Source organism: Zosterops lateralis (assembly GCF_965231275.1).
Source record: "Zosterops lateralis genome assembly, chromosome: 13".
NCBI classification, from domain to species: domain Eukaryota; kingdom Metazoa; phylum Chordata; class Aves; order Passeriformes; family Zosteropidae; genus Zosterops; species Zosterops lateralis.
The window spans coordinates 2,700,690-2,723,357 of NC_139773.1; the positions used below are offsets into that span (position 1 = coordinate 2,700,690).

The 22,668-nt window shown below is 46.6% G+C and overlaps 1 protein-coding gene across 1 annotated transcript in view; it reads right to left on the minus strand.

Annotated features, from left to right (window-relative positions):
• Positions 1 to 2,353: 2,353 nt before the first annotated feature.
• BBS4 (Bardet-Biedl syndrome 4) overlaps positions 2,354 to 22,668 on the minus strand; it is a 33,509-nt gene continuing 13,194 nt past the window's right edge. Inside the window, exons 3-16 of the mRNA XM_083870787.1 lie at positions 20,169 to 20,248; positions 17,506 to 17,569; positions 16,686 to 16,797; positions 16,067 to 16,139; positions 14,510 to 14,563; positions 12,989 to 13,116; positions 11,471 to 11,525; positions 9,984 to 10,052; positions 8,474 to 8,626; positions 8,188 to 8,359; positions 7,470 to 7,539; positions 4,623 to 4,764; positions 4,049 to 4,256; positions 2,354 to 2,527 (exon numbers count right to left, since the gene is read on the minus strand). Of these exons, the coding sequence (XP_083726913.1) occupies positions 2,370 to 2,527; positions 4,049 to 4,256; positions 4,623 to 4,764; positions 7,470 to 7,539; positions 8,188 to 8,359; positions 8,474 to 8,626; positions 9,984 to 10,052; positions 11,471 to 11,525; positions 12,989 to 13,116; positions 14,510 to 14,563; positions 16,067 to 16,139; positions 16,686 to 16,797; positions 17,506 to 17,569; positions 20,169 to 20,248 (1,538 nt within the window). The 3' untranslated portion in view covers positions 2,354 to 2,369. The remainder of the gene's footprint in view (positions 2,528 to 4,048; positions 4,257 to 4,622; positions 4,765 to 7,469; positions 7,540 to 8,187; positions 8,360 to 8,473; positions 8,627 to 9,983; positions 10,053 to 11,470; positions 11,526 to 12,988; positions 13,117 to 14,509; positions 14,564 to 16,066; positions 16,140 to 16,685; positions 16,798 to 17,505; positions 17,570 to 20,168; positions 20,249 to 22,668) is intronic.

Sequence of the window (22,668 nt, forward strand, 5' to 3'; positions counted from 1 at the left end):
GTTCCATACAACCTGGGATCAGCCTTTGCTCAGCAGAGCTCACAGCAGCCCAGGAACACAAATGATGGCAGGAATTATACCATTAAAATGCAAGGGAAGACAATGGAAAAAAAATACCCTGAAGACCTCCGCAGTGAATTTCTCAGGAAAGCTGCCCCATGGTGCAGACTGGGTGAAACTGGATTCAGATCTCACCTGTGTCTTCCATTAAAAACTGATTTTTTACAGCAGTGAGCAGTGTGGTTTTAGGGAGTGGTAAAGCTTTCCTTGTAGCAGAACTGGGTTTTCTCTTCTAGAAAAGTCTTGGCAGATGGAGTACTTGTTATAACATGGGCTCTTTTTGAATGCATTTATGTGTGGAGCTTATTATTTTACTAAAGTTATCCCCCATTCAGCACTGAGGCTTGTCTGTCTCTGCAGAAGAGGCTTTGCCAACTGAAACCCACTCCCCAACTGGAGAATCTAAATTCTGAACAGCTTTAAGGCCCCCACATCCACCTTGCTCAGTCACAACTAAGCAAACAAGGAGAGGAGCACAGCATGTACCCACTAATACTGCCTGTACCATAAATCAGCATCCAGTTGTCTCAGGGACCTCAACACCACAGTTTTTGGGTTGAACACATGTTTCTGGATAGACAGATCATTACTCTTGGCTGGAACAAGGTCTTGCCACCCAGGCATTGATGTTTGAAAGCCTTTTAGTTTGTTTCCTGTGCAGAAGCCAAGATGCAAAGTACCTTGTGAGCTCTCTTTTATCCTGTTCATCACAGACCTTTCCCTAAAAAGGGGAAGAAAAGTCCTAAAGCAGATGGTTTCTGCTTCCCTCGAAATTAAGCTCATGATTCTTTTCCGTTAAGGGGGGAAAAGAGGGGATTAGAATTATGGCTGATGCCAGAAACAGGTTTTGGAACATAAGGTGTGATTTCCAAAATCCCTAAATGCCTCAGTGCAGTCCTGCTGAAGAGTCCCTTGCTTAATTCCAGCTGAAAGAGCAGTCCAGCCTCATTACCATTAGCACAAAAATGCTCTCCAGAAAGATCCCAGGAATTTACTGCATGCAAATGCCATGCCCAGGGGAGGAAAGGGGACAGGACAGGAATTGCAGCTCTATTTATTATCCAACTGGAAGTACATATTTAAAAACACTCCCTTAGATGTGGAGCTCCCAGGAAGTAAGAAGGTGCTACTGCTTCATTTCCTAGAAGAATTGGTTCACTGTTGCATAAGCCTTTCACAAAATATATTTTTAAAATAAATCCCTTCACAGTACCTCCAAGTGCAGTATGTGCTCCCTTTGTGACATTTATCCCATCAAAGCATCCTAGGACAAAAAGCTACCTTGAATTAAAGTTTTGGGGCTGAAGGGAAGAATTCCAAGCCCCTGGCCACCCCTCCTCTGCAATCCTCACCTCTTCTTCCCAGGAACTCTGTAGGCTGCAGGGACTTCCAGTGTAAGAAGTGAAATGTGAATAAAAATCTCTGCACTGTACCTGCCTGACACTCTTTCTTGTCTGGTTTGTTTCAATTTGCCAGTGCTCTACAAAAAAAATCTGTTTAACTCCTTACAGGAGTGCTGCCCTGGGGCTGCCCGACACAAAACCCAAAAGCAGAAAGGACAGCTGATGGGGGAAAAAGCCACATTTAAGATAAGCAGTCAGTTTGAGCTATCAGAATCCAGGGGAACGTGAGGGGTCCTACTCTTTCAGTGTTCTCCAGGGAGCAGGAGAGCACTTCAGCTCCTGCCTGGGCTCTAAAAATGCATTAATGTCTTTCTGCATAAGAGCAACAAACCACAAAGCACAGCTGAAGGCTGGGATGTACCCAGAGCCCAGCTCATGCTGCCTCTGAGATGTTTCCATTACTAACCTTCCTCTCCTGGACTGGTAATTACAGAGGGATACAGTCCAACAGTGCAGAACTAAAAGCAGGAAATACATTGTCAAACAGCTGGGGAGCTTCACCAGCAAACACAGAGCCCTGAAGCTTCACTTTTACTGGCTCTTTATGCAACATCAGCTGCTCACCAGTTCAGCCACTGGAAGGGTTTGATCCTCCTCACAGTCCAGGATCCTAAATCACTACTGCTGGCTTTGCTAAATGTCCTTCTGGAGGACTCACACCCAGCCTGTGGAGAGCTGGGCCCTCCAGTTCTGCAGTGAGTTGTGACTGCACTAAGAGTAGCTACACAGAAACCTCTGGTCACTGCAGTGACTCCTTGGAACAAGGCAGAGCCCCACAAACTAAAATCACTGATAGGAAACAACTGCATCCAGACTAACTGACAGTGGGGAGAAGCCACCATGGGACTTTCCCAAATGCCAGGCAGCCCTGGAGAGGCTCCTGCACCACCTGTGCTGCCCAGAGCCCTACTCTGCTGCCTCCTGGCTCTGGTGCTTCTCCTTCCTCTGCTCCTTGTCCCCTGTGGGAGCTGAGTTCTCCTCAGGGCTGGTTTCCGAGTCCTGCTTCTGTTCTGGTTCCAGAGGCAGGGAGGGAGGCTTTTTTGGTAGAGCTGGTGTTGCAGCACCTGAGGAAAGAACACAGGTAAAGTTACTCTGTGGTTATGTTGTGTTGTCTGTTCTTTATGTCCTTCCCAGCAGCAGAGGTGCAAAACAATCACAACTTTTAATTACCCTCAGATTCCTTCTGCCTAAGTTTATTGACAGTGAGTTATCCAGACCTTACAGTGCCTGATGTCCTGCTCAAAGGAAGCTCAGATACAGTCTCTCAGCTGTCAGAATTCAGTACAAATGTAGGAACTAATTCATGCTCTGGAAGGGAAAACATTTTCTAGAATCACAAATCTCAGAACAGTTTGGGTTGAAAAGGACCTTAAAGCTCATCCCATTCCACCCCGTCCTATGGACAGGGACACCTTCCACTGTCCCAGGATGCTCCAAGCCCCATCCAACCTGGTCTTGGGCACTTCCAGAGGTCCAGGGGCAGCCACAGCTGCTCTGGGCACCCTGTGCCAGGGCCTGCCCACCTGACAGGGAAGTGCCACTTCCAGTTCCGCTGGAGCCCCAGCCAAAGCCTTGTTTTCACTTCACAGCTTTACCAAATGTGGGGAGAGTTTCCAGGCAGCTGAAATAGCTACTTACAGAATTAAATTACAACAGGACACAAGTTGTGCCTACACTTACATTTAAGGTGCCAGCTGATGTTATGAACCAGCTCCCTTCTGTGATCTGGATAATAAAGTCCTTCAGGCATGCCCTAAACCCTTGGTGTGTTTTATTTTTCCTATTTCCTGGCTAAGTCTTCCCTGCATAGAAAGTTTATTTCATGTGTGAGAAATGGAACAGGTCCTTAGGGATGCCAAAGAAAGAGGCCTGGATTACACAACCACTCTCCTGGTTTAGTCCACAGGCAACAAGACTGAGAGTGACAGAAAATCACCACAATGAGCAACATCTCCAGTGCATTTCTCCTTGGAAGCTGAGGGGTGAGAGGAGGTCAGGCTTGGAATGGCTTGGGAGATGCTCCTACCCAGCCCCAGCACACAGAGTGATGGGCTGAGCTTCCAAAGGCTCACACCACCTCCTGAGGACCCTCAGTCCCACTAAATCCAGCAACACCTGCAAGGATGGGCAGCTTCAGAGTAATCCAGGCGCAGTTATTGTTGTCAGAGAAATTAGGAAAGTGCTTTGGAAAATTGTCCATCCTTTCCCTTCTCTGCAGCAGCCTGTCTGTGCATGGCACCTCCTGGGCTCTTCCAAAGAAAGGCAAGAGGTCTGGCTGCTGAAACTGCCTCCTTTCCAGAGCAAGATCACAATTCCATGCTAATGGAATCTTGCCTGTTGTGGCCCAGACCGGAAGGGAATCCCAGCCTTCCACATCCCCACAAAAGCAGGAGAGTGAAATACACTACACAGAGCATCTTCCTGAGCTCAGAAATCTGGGAAAGTCATCACCAAATACTGCCCTCACTGCTGTGTGAGGAAGTCAATTCCTTCCCAAACACATGGTGTAACTCTCCCAAAGGGAAGAAAGATTTCTCCTCTTCCCTCCCACATCTCTACTTGAAAGAACAGCAGAGGAGATGTACCTGGGGGGAGCTGCATGGTTTTCCCAAATCCTGCAGCAGAGGACATGGCTTGACCCAGGGCCTGGTTGGAGCCCAAAGGCTGCTGAGAGCTGGATTTCCCTGACACAGCAGCTTTCTGCTTGGATTTGGACTCTTTAGAAGGCTTGGTCCAGACCAGGCTCTCCCCGACCTGCAGGGCAGCTCCCATCTTCTGGGCCATCTCCACCATCTTCTCAAGAAGCAAAAAGAGAAGAGCACTGTAAGCAGGAACACTTTAGATAATAAAGTCAACAACACCATCAAAAAAAAAAAACCTACAAGAAAAGATCTGTGGAGAGCTGGCTACAGCTTGGTGCTTGGGGGAAACATCTCTGCTAATTCAGTCCCTTAATTAAGAGGGAATCTTGTCTTGCTGTGTATTGATTGAAGAACTGGGCTTCAAAGAGCAGAAAGGAAGCGAACAGCTCTCAGCAGGCGCCTGCTCCGCTCGGAAAAATCTCACAAGCAGAAGTTCTTCCTAATAACTGGGCTCAAAGTCAAACCCCCTCCTCATCTGCTGCCAGCCCTGGGGCGGCTCCTGAGCTCAGGCACAAACCTCGGGGTCGAAGTCAGGCGTGCTGCTCTCCCTGGCGATGGTGACCTTCCTCTCCATCTCCTGGTACTGCCTCAGGGCCCCCTCCTTGTCGCCCTGGTTGTAGAGCAGGACAGCGTAGTTCAGGTTGATGAGGGGGTTGCACCTGCAGCAGACACGTGGGATGCATCACACTCCTTGTGACAAGTTACCCTGGCTGTAACAGTGCTAGGATGTGCCTGAGCAGCAAAGCTGGACACATCTCACTGTCTGGCACCAACAGAGGGGCTGCAGCCAAAGTCCTTGGGGAACATGGCTCAGACCCTCTTGCCTGATGGCAGACCCAGTGCTGGGCTCTGCAAAGGCCCCCAGTGCTGGTGACAACATCAATCCCTCCCTGACTGCCTCCCTCTTGTAACACCCAGTTCTCTACATCTGGGGGCCATCCTGGGACTCTTCTGGTCTCCCAGCCCTGCCAGTGATGGGGGCTTTTGTCACACTGAGACAGATGATCTTTCTCTGATTTACCTCAAACTCTCACAGTATTCCCAGTCTGGAGAGAGAGAGAGGAGGAGAGCAGCTCATCATGAGACAGGCAGCACAATAGAGCCTTGCTCTTGTCAGGTTATTTTATAACCTGACACACCACAGAATGTGCTGTTTACATTTCATTTCCTCACCTCTTCTCTCTCCTTCTCCCAGCAAAACCACACAGAAGTGGTACAGGTGAACCTGCACAGTCCTGCCTCCCTTCCTGAGTGAAGATTTCACGAGGCAGAACTGCTCCACACACTCTCATTTTCCAAAGTATCCATCTCCTTCTCTGGGATACATTAACCCTCTCCATCTGGCCTGGCCAGGAGAGCCAAAGTGGCTGGAGGAGCTGTGCCTGCCCACAGCTCCCTGTGAGGACCCCACAGGAGCATCCCTGCACACAGCCCAGGCAGGGATGCTCCAGTGCTCCGTGGCTTGACAAGAAATGTGAGTGAGGGACTGGTGCCCTCTCCTGGAGCCTGCCTGGGATAACTGGAACCATCCATGGCCAAGGCAGAGGGAACATCCTCTGGAGCAATGCAGAAGGGAAGGATCCCTGGCACTGGGCAATAAATGAAGCATAACCTGTAGGCCCTGACTCTCCAGTCCTGGTGACTCTCCATCCCAGTACAAGGAAGGCAACTCTCAGAAGAAATCTCACTGCATTTATAACCATGGCTTCTCCTTTAACTAGGGAACTGGAATGCTGAGCCCACCACAAAATAAACCCTCCTCCCTTGTATTTGCCAAAACACTGAGGAGATCAGACAGTCCTGGGAACAGCCAGTTTTAAAATTAATTGAACCTGATGGAGCTATTTCACAGCCTTCAAGAGCTGAGAAGCAATATGACAGTCAGAGAAAAGTCAATAGCTGAACACCCACAGAAAGGACAGCTACAAGCCAGAACCAGGAGTTAACACCTTTTTCTAAAGAGTTTTCCAAGGTATTTCCATTCCAGCCCCCCAGCATGGCACCCAGCCCTCTATAAAAGCATTCCTGGTGATGGAAACCAACTAAACTTCATCCCAAACAGGTCTGAACACACCAGCAAAGGAAACTTGTGAGGACACAGATTCAGGCACACCATAACTGGCTAAAATCCACAGTGTGTCAACTGAACCAGCCTCACAGTCTGGATGTTCCCGCCCCCCCCCCCACCCCACCCCACCCCGCCCCCAGCAGGCCCTGGCAGTTGGAATTCATTTTTGCTTTGATGAGGGTTTATTTTCCTGGTCAGACCACAGACCTGGAGCATTGCCCAAGTGCCAAATATTTGGGCAAAGCTGTAGAGCCCCTTTACTGCTCCTTCTCTTTGAGCAAAGCACACAAGCCCCAGACTAAGGAGTCCGAGCTGCCTTTAAGATCCTGTCCTGCCCTAAAAGCTGATTAGGAATAGAATCATGGAATGGTTTGGGTGTGAAAAGACCTTAAAGCCCATCCAGTGCCACCCTGTACCATGGTCAGGGATACCTCCCACTACCCCAGGCTGCTCCAAGCCCTGTCCAACCCAGCCTTGGACACTTCCAGGGATGGGACAGACACAGCTGCTCTGGGCACCCTGTGCCAGGGCCTCCCCACCCTCACAGGGAAGAATTTATCCCTGGTATCTCATCTATCACCACCTTGTGTGGCCCCTGCAGATGGAAGTGTTTTTGGTACTGCTCTGTCACTCTGGGCTCAGGAGTGCTGCCAGGTCTAAGTGTGCAAATATTCACAGTAAACTGGGGAGAGAAACAAAACTATTAATGAGGTAATTTTGATTTTGTGCCTGAAACGATGACATACTCTGAGGTTCAGCTTAACATTTCTGAAGCCAAGTGCTCTGATTTTAAGACCTAGACTGCAAACATAGATGCTCTTAATGAAGGTGCTGTCCTTTTACTTGCTTTATACAAACTTCTTGCACATTCTCCCAGCTAAAATCTTCCCTCTGCCCAATTCAGAACAGGCTCTACCCCAGGCATCTCACTGCTCTGCACTGTGCTCAAACTTTGGGTTAAAAAATATGTTTTCTCTTATTCAATCTGCTCCACCATATATAAATACTCGCCAAAAGGAGGGCTGCCATCCAAAGTCATCACCACTGACTCACTAACCAAACAGCAAAATAAAAAACAGCTCTGGGCTGCTCTGAAATAAAATCTTCTCTCATTTTTCAGAGCTGACTTGAATTAAAAAAAAATAAAAATTAACACTGTCACTTGCACAGCTACAAGAATAAAAGGATTTCCCTACTACAAACCATTTAGGGTCGAGGTATAGTGAGAGGCAAAGGAAATGAGGTGCAGGGAGGCAAAGCAAAACCCAACAAGTGACAGCTCTGACAAAGACTTACTTGTCCAAGGCCACAGCTTGTTCATAGGAACATTTGGCATTCTCGATGTCTTCAAGGTTGGTCAGAGCAACTGCACCACAGCAAAAAAGCAAAGCACACACACAGGAGGAGACATTTCACCAGCACCTGATTTTTAGGACAATTCTGAATGTCATAAAATAGGTGTCAGCAGTATTGTCTGGGCTGCTGCCAGGATTAACCCTACTGAAGGGAATGGACTGGGTTGAAAGGGACCTTAAAGCTCATCCAGTCTCAACCCTGCTATGGACAGTGCCACCTTCCACTAGCCCAGACTGTTTCAAGTCCTGTCCAACCTGACACTTCCAGGGATCCAGGGGTAGCCACAGCTTCTCTGGGCACCCTGTGCCAGGGCCTCCCCACCTGACAGGGAAGGATTTCTTCCCAATATCCCATCTAACCCTACAATGTCACTTCTGACATGTTTATCTCATTGCATCTCAAAAACATCCAGTGCTGGAAACCCATACCCACTCCTCAGGCAACCCAAGCCCAGTCTCACATGTGTCAAGTCTTCTCCAATGTTTAATCTGGCTCTGCCTGCAGTTTTCCCCTTCTGTTTCCTCAGGGAGAAGAGACTGGACAACATCTCCCCGGTAAAGCCTTTATGCTGTGTTTCTTTACTTCATGCCACACCTCCTGTCTGTGCTGTGGCATTCCCAGGAGGGAAGCACAGGGAGCTGCAGGGAGCAGCCCATACCTGCCAGGAGCATGTAGAGCTCTGCCATCTTGGGCTGGAAGTTGATGGCAGCACTGAGGAAGTGGAAGGCTGAGGCATATTGCTGCATGGTGAGGTGCACCAAGCCCAGGTTGTACAGGATCTTCCAGTCAAAGGGAGCCAGGTAGTTTGCCCTCTTCAGGCAGCTGATAGCCTTGGAAAAAAAAAAAAGGGATAAATGTGCTAAAACAGCCTCAAAATTACAGGAATCTTGTGCTTGCATGAAATTGGATGCAGATGGGAGAAAAAATGGAAACTGGATACTTACTGCCACATATTTCTTCTTCCCAAAGAAGCACATGCCAATGTTGTTCCAGAGAGGGGGGCTCTCAGGAACACTGCTGGCCACCACCTTGTACTTGGAGAGGGCGACATCGAAATCCCCGTGGGCCTGCATCATGCTGCCAGCAGCCAGGGTGGCCTGGGGACAGGACAGCAGGGACACACTCACAGCCCTGCCTGCTCAGACACAGCAAGGACACCAGCGGACAAAATGATTAAACTAAAACCATCTCAGGAACGGCCATTTCACTCCTAAGGACTGCCAAGACCAACAGTGGGAGCAGATGGGGATTCTGGAATCTCCCACCACAGAGCAGAACACAGGGTGAAGAACAAACCTCAGTCTGCTTCTTCCTGCACTATTTTCATCATAACTGTCTCAGAAATGAGTTTGCCCAGAGAAGGGCTGGGCTGTGGCTACTCCATTCCTGAAGTGTCCCAGGCCATGCTGATGGGGCTTGGAGCACCCTGGGATGTGGAAAGTGTCCCTGCACATGGCAGGGGGTGGAACAGGATGGGCTTTAAGGTCCCTTTCACATCAAATCATTCTGTGAGTCTGTGATTCCACAAGTATTGCAACATGACATTGCAAATGTTTAGGGTATTTTTTGGGGTGACAGAAGTACTTCTTAGAGTCTGAGGCTCTGAAAAGATCCGTGCACTAATAGATTCTTTTTACAACCAAGCACAGACAGAAATAGTTCTGGTGCAAATTAAACAGGGAGTAAAATGTACTCAAGCAAGACATGAAGCAAAGCTCTCCTAGTTCACACTGACTGGCTGATACTGCAAATTAATTGGAATATGCATGGGAAAAAAAAAAAAAAAAAAGGAAGTGAGTACAACACACTATATTTAAACCACACTAGTTAAGTCCTTTTTAAGATTTCACAGTGACAAGCAAAATTCATAAGTGTAAAGGTGTTTTCACAACAGCTCATGTTTGTCAACCACACATTTCAATGCTCTGCATTGCTAACAGGGAAAAAAAGGAGAGAAATTAAGTAACAGCCCTAAAAAGGGAAGCAGTTCCACAATGAAGAATGAAACCCAGACACCAAGCTCAGCTTTCCAGGCCAGAGCCAAGGAAATACAGCAGCTGGAAGCACAGGGTATCAGCAGATGGGAGAATAATAAAATGCAGTATCACTTGGAGCACAAGGGACCTGGCACAGTTCTTCTGGGGTTTTTAAAATCCAGAAAATCTTCCTTCCAAAGTAAATTCCATCTGGCTTTGGTGCAACTTTAGATTAAAAACCAAAGGGATCAACTTAACATCCCATATTCTGCCTCCTTCCCTTTCCCTACCTCCACACACATCCAGCTCCCTACCCAGGGAAACATCCCAAAAATGTGTCTCACAAAAAGCTCTCTGGGCAGGATCCTTTCCAGCCTCTCCAGGCCCCAGCTGCAGACGGCAGAGCTCTGACAGTGGAATCAGCTTTAGGAGGTGTCCCCTCATGGTTCAGCTGGCTCATTTCCACTCCTCACCATACCTTGTAGTTGCCTGGGTCGTAGGTCAGCACGTTTCCAAGGTGTTCAAAAGCCTTCTGGTAATCCCCAGTCTGGGAAAAGAAGTACATAAGCATCAGAAATTCAGGAATAAGGGGAGTTAAGAAGGAGAATTAAGAATGTTTGTGGGCAACAGAATTTTTGCTTCAGTTATACAGGCAGAAAAGTGAGTTTCACAGTGCTCCCATTACACACACATGTTCCTGATTGATAATTCACAGAACAGATTATAAGAATTTGATTTGGCTGGAATCACTGTTCTGACCCAACCACAAATGAGCTCTGGGTTCACAGGTCTCTGCTCCTTTCTCTGTCCCAGAAAACAGGCTACAAACTGCTCCTCTGCACATCCCCAATTCCCTCACCACAAATTCCTCACTCCCCAGGGTTTTCTTGTGCAAGTGACTTCCCTTCCCTTGTCTTCTCAAGGACTGCAGGTGTTAGTGGGCACAACTGTGGCCATATATGAGCATGTGAGAGCTTGGAATCACTTAAATCCTATAGATTGGAACCAGATAAGCTCTAAGATCCTTTCCAAGCCATCCTGTGATTCTGTGGTTTCAAGTGAATTCACCTAAAGCTCATCTCATTCCAGTCCTTCCACTGACACCTTCCACTGTCCCAGGGTGCTCCAAGTCCCATCCAGCCTGGCCTTGGGCACTGCCAGGGATCCAGGAGCAGCCACAGCTGCTCTGGGCACCCTGTGCCAGGGCCTCCCCACCCTCTCAGGGAACAATTCCTTCCCCAAATCCCATCTAACTCTGACCTCTGGCAGTGGAAAACCACTCCCTGTGTCCTGTCCCTCCATCCCTTGTCCCCAGTCCCTCTCCAGCTCTCCTGGAGCCCCTTCAGGCCCTGCCAGGGGCTCTGAGCTCTCCCTGGAGCCTTTTCTCCTCCAGGTGAGCACCCCCAGCTCTCCCACCCTGGCTCCAGAGCAGAGGGGCCCCAGCCTCAGAGCAGCTCTGGGGGCTCTTCCTCCTTTCATGCACTACTGCCTATTCTTTTTTGCTTGTTCACTCTTTGGGAAGCCAGCTTCTGGAATAATCCAGCCCTTCCCATCCATTTCACAGACACAAGGATAAGCACACCTTTGTTATTTAAATTGATTCTGATTTTCCTTTATGGTGCATTAACACTCACAATTTCATGGCTGCTTTTTCAGGATAACTTGCAAGACTTCTGCTGCAGAAACAAGGTAATGACTAGTCATGTTTTGTTATACTTGGAGGATTTATAACAGAGTTAGGGCGGTTGCCAAACAGAATTCCTGCTCTGGCTCTGGTCCAGGGAATCAGCTTGCTTTTAGCAACAATGAGGAAATACAGAAAAGCAAGTTCTGTCCTGTTAAATTCAGTCTGTAGAAAAGCATGTGCAAGCAATGGGAAGGTGGATGGAAATTAACTCTATAAAAAATCCAACATGGTTATATTGAAAATAATTAAGTTTTTATAACAGTAACAGCATTTAGTACCTGCAGGTACAGTAGGCCCAGGGCTGTGAGGAGGTCTGTGTTTTCTGGGGAAAACCTGGAACACAAAGCCAAAGGGCTGGGTTTGCTTTTCAGCCCTTCTAGAACAGGGTAAAAATAGAACATGAAATTCTGATACTACATTAATGTTGTATCAATCCCGGAAATTGAACTATTGTTATTAAAAACAAATATTAGAACAACTGCCATCATGGAGACTTCCTCTGAATAACATCACACCTCAGCTTCCCAAATATCTTCTTTGGTATGGGTGGGAAGGCACAAGGCTCTGTGAAACAGATCTGAACACATAATAAGATAATGTGGTTTTGTTAAGCTTCAAAGTGAGTCTGAATCAGTGACCTGGAAATACAAAATGGGATTTTCCATCATCTCTCATAAACTACCCTGTAAATCCATCCATCCTAAGCCTCTTGGGCCATGTAGGACAGACAATCCTCAGCATTCCTGATGGATCCTACACACTCCTCATCAGAATTTTAGTTCACCTCATAAAAAGATTAGAAATAAATAGGAAGGAAACCACAACAAAAAAGGACAAAGCAGAGAGAGACACAATTTGTGGTCTCACTCACCTCAACCGGAGTCAGTTTTTAATTCCCTACCAAGACTTAAAAAAATCTGATCTGCACACTCACACTGGCACCTGTAAACTTCACCCAGAGCAAAATCACCTGTGCCTGGTGGAATATAAACATGGAATAACAGACTATCCTGGAGCTGGAAACAGCAAGAAAACTGTAATGGGGAGATGAGAAAAAAACCCAGGAATAAACAGGAATGAAGAAGAAAGGAGGGCAGGGGAGCACCAGGATAAGAATATAAACCTGGTAAGATGCTTAGCAAGGATTATTTATGTAATAAACATTCTAGATTAGTCCAAATGTCTGCCCAACCCCACCCACCATCGGGCAGCAGCGAGGACAGATATGTAAGGAAACATCCATACTCCTGTGGCTCCCAACACACTCCTGATTTTCTCTCTAGTCTTGGCCTCTATGGCAAAGCTACATTTGAAAGCACTGGCAATGCTTGGGAATGGCCTAGAACAAAGAGAGGTGGGCACTAAGGAGCAGTGATGGGGTGGGAGAAACTCCCTGTGCACCAGCACATCTCCCTCAGCCACAAACTGCTCTGAGGGAAAGCAGCAAGTGACATCCAGGCAGGGATTTTGGATGTACAGTCAGGGTTACATTGTTTTGGGAGATAAACCTTCGGGATGGATGAAGTCAGTTTTGGATCACTTTGCTCCCAGGCATCTCCATGCATTTGTTATTCCACTTTTTTTCTGGCAGCCCTTCCAACAGCTCCCTGCTTCCCTGCCACACTGTCAGCAGGAACAGAGACAGCTGAAGTGCTTGGAAGTGCCAGCTTTGCTCAGAGGCCCCATAATTACCATTAGCTTTTTAATCATGGCCTCAATTCAGATCTGGGACACCAATCAATTTTCTCCTGGCATAGGATGGGAATGGGCAGATGGAAAAAAGGGATATTTCTTACTCTACAGCTTTCTTATATACTTCAATGGCTTTGTCCACCTCCCCCTCCAAGAGATGAATTTTGCCCAGCATCATGTAGGTCAGATCGTGTCTGTTGAGCTCCAGGGCATTGTTGAGCTGGTCTTGTGCCTAAAAACACAACCACAGAGAATAAAAAAAAAATACATTAAAAAAAAAAAAAATATTACAGAGCCCTCAGCAAAGCAACATGAGTAATTCCCAACAGCCAGGGAAAGAGGACAGCCAACAAACACCCCCTGCACCTGGAGAACACAAACCCCAGCCCAGCTAATCCCTGGAACAAGCTCTGTACCAGCAGCCACCTGTTATTAGAGGCAGTAAAAGGAAACACCTTCAAGCCAAGCAAGAGGCAATGGCCTCCCAAGGAGGAGATGAGCACAGGCCTGCCCCTGGATTTGAGTTTGTTTGGCTTGAGGGATGCTCTGGATTTGTTGGGTGAACTGATACTTTGCAGCTTATTCCTCCTTAAAATGCTTATTCCAGCAGAGAGGAAGTGAAAATCTCAGTGGAGGTGTGAGCAGGCCCCAGTTTGGAAGGTGTTAGTGCAGACAACTAATCCCAAGTGTGAACCCACACCCCAAGGCTGTTTTTTCACAGGGATGCCTTGAACACGGAGCACAGCTGGGGTTTGCTGAAGGGCCACAACACCCCACCAGCAAGAGCAGCAGGGAGGAGCTGGGCCAAACTGGGAACAAAAAGGGTTTAAATTCTGGTTTTCCCCTTAGAGTAGCTGGATCAGAGACAGCTCAGTGCTCAACACCAGCACTCAGGGCATGGTTAAGTGAGGAACTGGGAATGACATGTTCAGACCTGGGAATAAAACTGCATTTCAACCTCCAAAACTCCTTTACTAACTCCAGGTTTAGCTCAAAAGGAGCTTCAGACACAGGAACAAACCTTTCCCATGGAGGAAAAAACTACCTGCTGCACCTCCAGCAAACAACCTTGTAACTCTTTCCCTCTGAATCCTGCCAGACCCAAGGAGCTGAGGTTTCCTTCAGGAACTCTTTGCATGAGGAGCAGCAGTTTGAGCTGGGGAAATGGTTTTGGGGTTTTACCATCACCCTTCTCTCGCTTCATTCCAGAGGATGGATCTGGATTGCTTCTCCTACAAAGCCAGCAGTGTTCCTGGGTCTGGCTTTAAAGGGCTCAGACAGAGAAGCAGCTCTTATTGGAGCACAGCCCATTTTCTGTCTAGTTTGAGGCTTCTCAAACATTCCCTTTAAAACCAGAAATGTTCTCTGAAAAATCTTAGATTTCAGAGAAAGCCTCTGGCCCTGCCCCAGGCTGATCCCTGTTTATACAACCCCACTGACTTGCAGCTGACTCAAAGTAATTCAACACACAAATGGAAACAGAGACTGCTCACAAACCTCTGCTTCCAGAAGCAAAACACTGAAGCAAAAAACTTTCTTGATACCTCTTACTGTAAATGATCCATTTCAAGTTACCAAAGCCAGTGAAATTTCTGGGATGCTTCCTTGCTTCCAACTGACATTACCTTGTTGAAGTGTTTCAGGTACATGTAGCACACACCCAGGTTGTGGCTGATCTCCTGCATGAAAAAAGACCCAAACAAACAAAGAACCAAATCAGCACAAGGTATGAAATAAAATCTGACAACACTGACCCAGAGCAGGAGAGCCCTGTGACTGCCCACACCCTTCTTGCTTTGTAGAGCAAGTAAACCTATAAATTCCAGTTACTTCAGGCACCTACCAAAGTGGGGGTGTACACAAAACATTACAGTCCACTGAGACAAAACCCACAGAAATGACAAATCTCTTCTGAGAGATCAGACATATTCTCCTCAGAGAACAAGGAGCACAGACTGGTTTCTTCATCGTGGTGTCACTCTCTAAAACTTGCTGCCCTCATGGGTGACTCAGTCTGGCTGTACATCAGTAAGATATTCACAGTGTCCAACCCAGCTGGACAAAACTGGAAGATCTGTCTGATTTTCCAAAACACAACTTGAGCACTGAATATACCTCTGGCATCCTAAACAACTCTGCACAGGGTAGGAAGATTCCTTAGGGATCCTGAATGCTCTGGTGACACTGTAGGGAGCATCTGTGCCCTTAATTCCTCATCCAGAGTTTAACACACAAGGCACCTTCCCCACCCCACCACATCCCTGAAAAGCAAGATCCTCCCAATTCCTTATTTTATTCTGGTGAGCATTTCACTGATTCATCAGCTTAGACAGCCTTGACCTTTCACAGGAAAGTCTCTTACTTCCCCATCAACCTGTTTTCCTCCACGCAGCCTCTCCAGCTGTGCAGAACTGAATCAGTGACTCCAGGCTGCTGCAGATTGTAGAATTGTAGAAGAAAATGCACAGCCTGATTCTGCTTCCAGTGCTGAGCCAGGAATGGGGAATAACTAATCAAAATACCCACTGGCATCTGCCTGCTGGGTTGTAAATAGGGTTACAGGCATGCCAAGCACTGGAAATGCAGGTGGAAAAAGGACTCGTGATACAAAAGGTTTCTGAGTTGTCTGGCACAGGGTAATTTGAATAACACCAAAGCTATCCTTGTATCCTGAATTTTAGATGTACTGAGAAACAAAGGAATGAGCTCACACACTGCAAGCCTACTTTAGAAACACTTCTGCAGTCAAAACAGGCACCTGCAGAAGCTGCAAGGCATGGCCTCTCCCTCACCCACTGTCACACCTTTCTCTTTGCAATGTTCTTTCTCTCTTTTTGTCTTTTTATATAGAAGAGCTAATTCAAACACTGCTCCCGTATTTTCAAAGATGTTTTGCATTACAAAAGCTTTCCCAATTACTCAAGCAAGTTTTAATAACCGAGGTTTCCAAACTCTCCCCATACTTCCCTTAAAGTACAGATGTGGTTATGTTAAAACTGATCCTTGGCAAAGTTTCAACACGTTGCTCCATCCTCTGTGCCCCAAACTAGAGATTTGCCCCAAGGTGTGGGATTTGGCTCCTGTGATGCAAACCAGGCTCAGACCCCAGGCAGTGAGAGCTCACCTTGGCTTGGGACAAGTCCGCAGCTATCACAGGGGTCTGCAACTCCCTGAACACTCACCCAGTCCTTCTCATCGAGTTTTGCTGCTTCATTGTACACTTCAATGGCTGCCTTATGCTTCCCCAGGAGAAACCTGCAAAAGGATTGCAATTCTTATGCCTTTCCTGTTTTCAGACCCTGCTGTGCAGCCACTATCACCTTTGCCAGTGAGAAATTATCCTATTTGCTGCATCTCCAGAGATCTGCAGGAGAAGTTTACAATCTCAGCACTGCTCCCTCTCAGGACCAAGGCCATCCATCCTGGGGATGTAAGGAATGAATGCCCAGGCTCTGCAGCCTGCTTTTGTCTCCAAGAAAAGAGACAGGTGCCCTAACACAACACTCAGCCACAGAAAAGGGTCTGAAGGTCAAGTCTGCCCAGCTCAGGTCCGCACCTGTTAGCTTAGGACCTTGAAATCAGTATCACCTTTCTGCCTGAAGCCCAAAGGAAAAAAAAAACCCACAGCAGCCAGGCAGATAACAGAGATTCTGCTTAAAGAGCAACCCACGCTTCTGGAAGCCAAGCCAAGGGTTGATAAGGAGGAAACATGTCTGGAATTAAGCAGCCTAAGAGAAAAACAAAGCATGGAAGGTCCTGGGTGGCACATCCAAGAGAAACAAGAAGTAAAACACCACTCACAGGGATCGGGCCACCTGCTTGAGGTTGTCAGCGCTTCGAGGGTTCAGAATGGAACATGTCTGGAAAAGTTCAAGAGATTCTTGAATTTTCCCTTCCAAGCGAAATATCAAAGCTGTAAGACAACATACAGCAGGCAAATGAATCCATTCTCAGCAGGAAAAATGTAAGGAAAGAAGGGAGAGTACAGATGTATCACATCAATGCTCCTCTGGTGTTTCCTCCTCCTGCAGCACCAGCACTTTGTGTCTGAGGGCAGGACTCTGTGTGCCTGGAGAAATTTGGGGGTCAGAACAAAAGCTTTAAGCTTTAAACCTTGGGCAGTTGCTTGTACAGATGCAGTCTGGATTTCTCCCCTCCCCAGCCTCCCCAGGCTGCAGTATGTCCCTGCCAGTAAATCTCCACTGTCCTCGACCATGACACTTGCAATTGGAATGCCACATTTTGGGAGACATTTTTTGGGGAGCAGAAGGCAGGGCAGGAAGAGGAATACCATCCTTAGAGCAAGGGGTGAGACAATGATCACTTGGGGTAGGTAATTAACAGGAAACATGCATCTGTAACAGAATCAAACATATGCCAACACACTGGGCCAGGAGCCCATAACCCAAAGAAGAACTGATGATAAATACAGAGAAAACAGGACATTTAATCTGCCCATTTTGTGTGAAAATTCCAAACTTCAAAACTAAATGCAGCAAGCAGAGGGAAAAAATGTATTTTTGACATAACAATTCTATATTTCCCTCACCTATCCCCTGTATTGTTCTCTGTATCTCAAATCAGGTGTGACCTGCTTTAGCAAAAAGATTTTCAGACATACCTTGAACATAGACAGCATATTCACAGAGCCCTTGGGACTCCTGGAGCTGCTCTTTGATGACAGCCTGGAAGGACAAAATTGTAAACTCACATCATTTTAACAAAGCTGATTCCAGAGATTTGGTTCCAGTCACAAAAATCAGAACTCCACCTTTAACAAGGGCACTGGACCATGACTGGGACAACCACACAGTGCACAGGACAAAGCTCCCTGCCAGGAACACTGTGGCTCTTTTAGTATTCCTCTGTTCATTCCTATTCCCAAAGATAATTAGATACTACCTGGGGAAGGAGACATCTCTGAAAGCATCCTCTGCTGATAAGGGTATCTACTCCAGGCCCTTTGTGAAGAAATAAATTGAACTGGAGCAACTGCAGCTGAGTCAATGAAAGCCAAAAGAACAAATGAGGAGTGAACAGTAAAAAAAACCTGATGAAAATGTAGATTCTTGGTGGCTGCAGCCAATGCAGTTCCCAGTTTGGGGTGGGTGGCTGCAGCTTGGATATATTCCGCAGTCACAACTGGTCCCACCTTTGGGAAGGTGAACACCCTGAACAGGAATCAAGAGTATAATTTCTGCTCTGAGACTCCTCTTTTGTGCACAAGTGGAAGAGATACAAGGGATAAGAATAATTTCTGGGTGAGCAGTGACCTGGTGCTCAGTTGGCATTTCAGTACCAGCATCCCCTGCCTCTGAGAGGAACAGAAGTGAAGGACCTGAAAACTGAACCTCAAATACAGCACATGGGAGGAAAACTATTATTGAGAAAGTTATTCTTGAGAAGGTATTAATTAAGAAGTTACTATTGAGAAGAAGGAAAGTTCTTATTGACTCATTAAGAGAGAAAGGAAAAGGAAGAACAGGCCTGAGCTGCTCTTCCCTCACCTGTACCTGCTGATTTATCTGTGTAACTCCTAACAAAGTGCATGTTTATAAAACATTGTACTCAGAAATAACCAACATCTCCTCAATTCAGATACTCTGGATTGTTCCATCTACATAAGCCCAGATTCTCAGAGCAAGAGAGGGCAATAGAGAGCTATATTTTGTAGAAATCTGATTAATTCTATAAACCCTAAAAAGTCCCACAGCTAAACGCTCTCAGCTGAGGAATATGATCTCTAATCCCAGATTTCACCTCCCCAAGTTTATTTAAGTGCTGATGACAGAATTTAGACACAACTGGCAGGAGACCAACCAGTCTCTGTCAGCCCAGGGGATGCTGCAGCTGCAGACTCTCAGGGATGTCTGTCTGGCACCTTGCTCAAGTGGCACTGAAAGGGTCCAAATCACTTTAATGCCTTCACCTTGGGGAGCTGATGTCAGTAAATAAACAGTTTTTAATGGCTTTTTAGTTCATTGAAAACTATGGGAGATTTTTAAACTGTGATAGAGAGGGAGCATTTCAAAGCACTGAGCAGGAAAGACCAAAATTAATTACCACAACAGGTCACTTGTTTCTCACTGAGACTAAACTAATGGATTTTAACAACGCCCAAACTGTCCTGGAATCTTCCAGTTTTACTGCAAAAACACTGTTTTGTGAGCTCTGAGGCAAAGCAAAGCTGGCCTGCCAAGCAGAGGAGTATTTATTAGCTGTCTTCTCTCTATTTTCCCCTGCTATTTCCTTGCTTCCATGACTGATGAAGACATGGAGATGTCAGTGTTGCCCTTGTTATTTTCTCTGGTTTCCTGAGCTGCACATATTTTTCCTTTCTGTATTCTGTGATTCCACATCCCAGCACAGAAACAATCAACACACAGAATCACACCAAGAAACTTCAGTCAGACAACAAAAAAAGGGAAATAATTTTCTGTTTTGAGGGCTAGTCCAACTTGTGTTTCTATCTATGCAAACCAAGATCTGAGAGGAAATTACTGTAATGATACAACTCCCTGGCTCTGTTAATTAAGAGCTAAATTAAATTCCTCCAGCCTGCCTGTTTCCTAAGCACCCCCAGGACCTCTCCAACAGAGGCAAGTCCTGACCAACGTGGTGTTCTAGAAGCCAAAAATCTTTTCAGATCTTTGCTGCAAACGCCAGAATCAGAATGGCAACTCTTGTCCCCTCCTCCCACCCATGGGTGCATCATCTTCTTGTGTCCATTTTATTAGGAAAACACACTGTGAAATAAGAATTTGCCATTTCCTTAGTCTATTTACCATTATAATCCCAAACAACCAATTCCAAACTACTCACCAAGACCAAGATGAATGATGCCATAGATCATGTGTAAAATGAAAACATTTTGCTCAAGAGTAACCAGGATATTTTTTATTTATACTTGGTAGTAATGTTCCCTTCAACTGAAGTGTTTTCATAGTGTCTCTGTAGTACCACTGAGAAACCTGCACTGTGGAACTGTGTTATTATCAGTTTGGAAAACCCTATCCATCACTTGAAACAACAGAGGTTTGCAGCTCTTTCCACTTTTCCCCTCCCAGTGACATCCTGAACTCACAGGCTGCTCCAGAGAGCTGCACCCTCAAATCCTGAAGGCAGCCAAGGACTGAAGGACACTGAAGTCATTTTACTTGTGTTTTGTCTTGGTCCCCTTATTCCAAGAGAAATCAGGGAAGAGGGAGATTTGGAAACTGTCAAGAAAACTGTTTTTTCATGACATCAGTAAAGTAATTCCCACCTTCTGGAGGCAGCTCTTACCTTACACTCCTCGTAGTCTCTGCGGACGTAGAGCAGATAAATCAACCAGTTCTTCCTCTCTAGGAGTGGCAGCTCTGGTGCTGAACATGGAAAATATTCACAGGACACAAGGAATCAGACTGAGCAGCAGAGAATCTGGGAGAGATATTCCCAACCACTCCAACTGCCTGCACAAGGCAAGTTAATTCAAGAACTGCAATTGCAATTAATGATTTGACCTGAAGGCTTAGAGTGTGGACTTTTAACCAGGGTCTGGTTTTATTCTCCTTCTCAAACTGGTGGATAAAACACCTTGTTCAGGACAGACACTAAATAAAAGCCCTAAGTAGAAAATGTCCACCTGGTCTACTGTGTTCCTGCCCATGGCAGGGGTTGGAACAAGATGTGTCTCAAGGTCCCTTCCAACTCAAACCAGTCTGGGATTCTAAAAGACTTGAGGCATTGGCTCCTCCTGGAGCAGATCCTGGAGTAAACAGCTCCACACACATATTTTAATTCAACACCAACACTCGTTAGAGGAATTGGATTTTTTCAAATACACAAGAAGCAGCTTGGAGGAAACGAGCTGGATTTACATTTTGAAACTAGGGCAAAAGGATTGAAGGTCTTTAAGATAAAATTCTGGGGCTGAATGAGCAGGAAGGAGATTGGAGAGATGGGGTCTGGAGGTGTGAATAATTTAAAGAGGTGAAACTTAGTTTCTTTGAGACTGTGAAGGGACTATGAAACATCACAGGTCTGAGAGACTGCAAAGCTACTGCAGAAAAACATTTGATGCAGTGGAGGAGGAAGCCTGGTGCTCCAGCATTTCAATGGTGCGGAGCTGGCAGCAGTAATTATGGCAAATCACGGATGGATGTTGCTTAGCGATATCCACGTCGGGTTTACAAGTTGAACACGCTGCTGTGCATTTCATTAAGGCTGGGAATGTATTGCCTGGGACTGGAGTCTCCATTCTGAGGGGTAACCATAGCAACTGGCCCAAAAGCTCGGTGTTTGCAAGTCAATATTGTGACAGGAGCGTGGAGGCAAAGGCAGGCGAGGGCTGGGCAGGGCTGGGGACAGAGCACAGGGACCCCCCAGCCCAGGGCAGGGCAGGGCAGGGCAGGGCACGGAGACACCCCCGGACACGGCCCCGGACACGGCTCAGCCCAGCACAGCACAGGGTGAGACTGGGGGGCTCTGAGCCCCTCTGCCTTCAGAGGTGAGGGAGAAGGAACCCTGCAGGGAAAGGGCTGGAGCAGGTGCCAAGTGTAATTATCTTTTGGAATGGCTGAGGTTTAATCACCTCTGAAGCACACCAGGCTCTCCCCCACAACCCACATCGAGTCCAGTTTCACTGAGAGATCCTAAATCCAACATCTTCAGCTGTTGAATTTGGAAAACATTTCATAAAGCCGTTCTCATTTTCTTGGTTTTTCTTTCTTAAATTCCAGAATATCCACCTAGATTTATATTAGAGCTGAGAATTAAATGTGCACACTAGCAATTTAAGGTCAAATACCTTCTAAAGAAGGTTCAACTACCCTAAAACAAATAGAGAGCTCACAGTCCAAACAGAAAAAGTAATCCAAACACACAAAAGAGTAATCCAAACAAAGAAGTAATCCAAACAAAAGAGTACTGCAAACAGGGTAAGCTTACAGAAATGCACAGATCAGGGATCCAAACGTTCCCGAATTCTGCTCTGCTGTGGAGTATCTGGATCTTTGTAAGGCATTTTAACAGGCGTGTTCCCAAATCAGATTAATCGATTTCTGATGCCTTCATGTTTCCCATTTGTCCTTCTTGAAGTGAAAGGATGAAGGGAAGAGTCAAGAGGCTGCCTAAATAGCCACAAACGGACTGAAACCTCACTATTTCACATCTGAAGCCCATTCAGAGGCTTCCTAATTCATTGACACTGTGTAATTATTTCCCTGTGTGGGTTATTACCCGTGTCAGAGTGTGACAGAAACACAGAACTTGGGGATGCTGGAAATGTTCTGCCCCATCCCTGGCAGTGTCCAAGGCCAGGCTGGATGGGGCTTAGAGCACCCTGGTGCACTGGAAGGTGTCCCTGCCCATGGCAGGGGGTAGGATCATATGGACTTTAAGGTCCCTTCCAACCCAAACCAGCCTGGGATTCTATAAAAGCAGCTGGAGTTGTGTCCCCTTCCTGCCTGGCATCTCCTGTGCCACTATCTGATATAAAACAACAAACCTGACACAGCTGGGCACTTCCCATCTTCTTTTGTACGTATGTATTTACAGACAGACACTGCAGACTCTGTGTACCCATCAACATTCCACAAACAGTCAGAACTGAGGTATCCTTCACCATTCTGTGCCTATTAATGCAGCCTCAAATTAGAAAAACCTGCAGCTGTCTGAGATAGGGAATAATCAAAACATCTCCAGACATACCCCACCAGGTCTCCAACCATCTGTTCATGCCTTACTGAAAGAGTAAAAAGAAAAAAGTACCATTAAAGGTTAAAATACACACAAATGTTGTGGG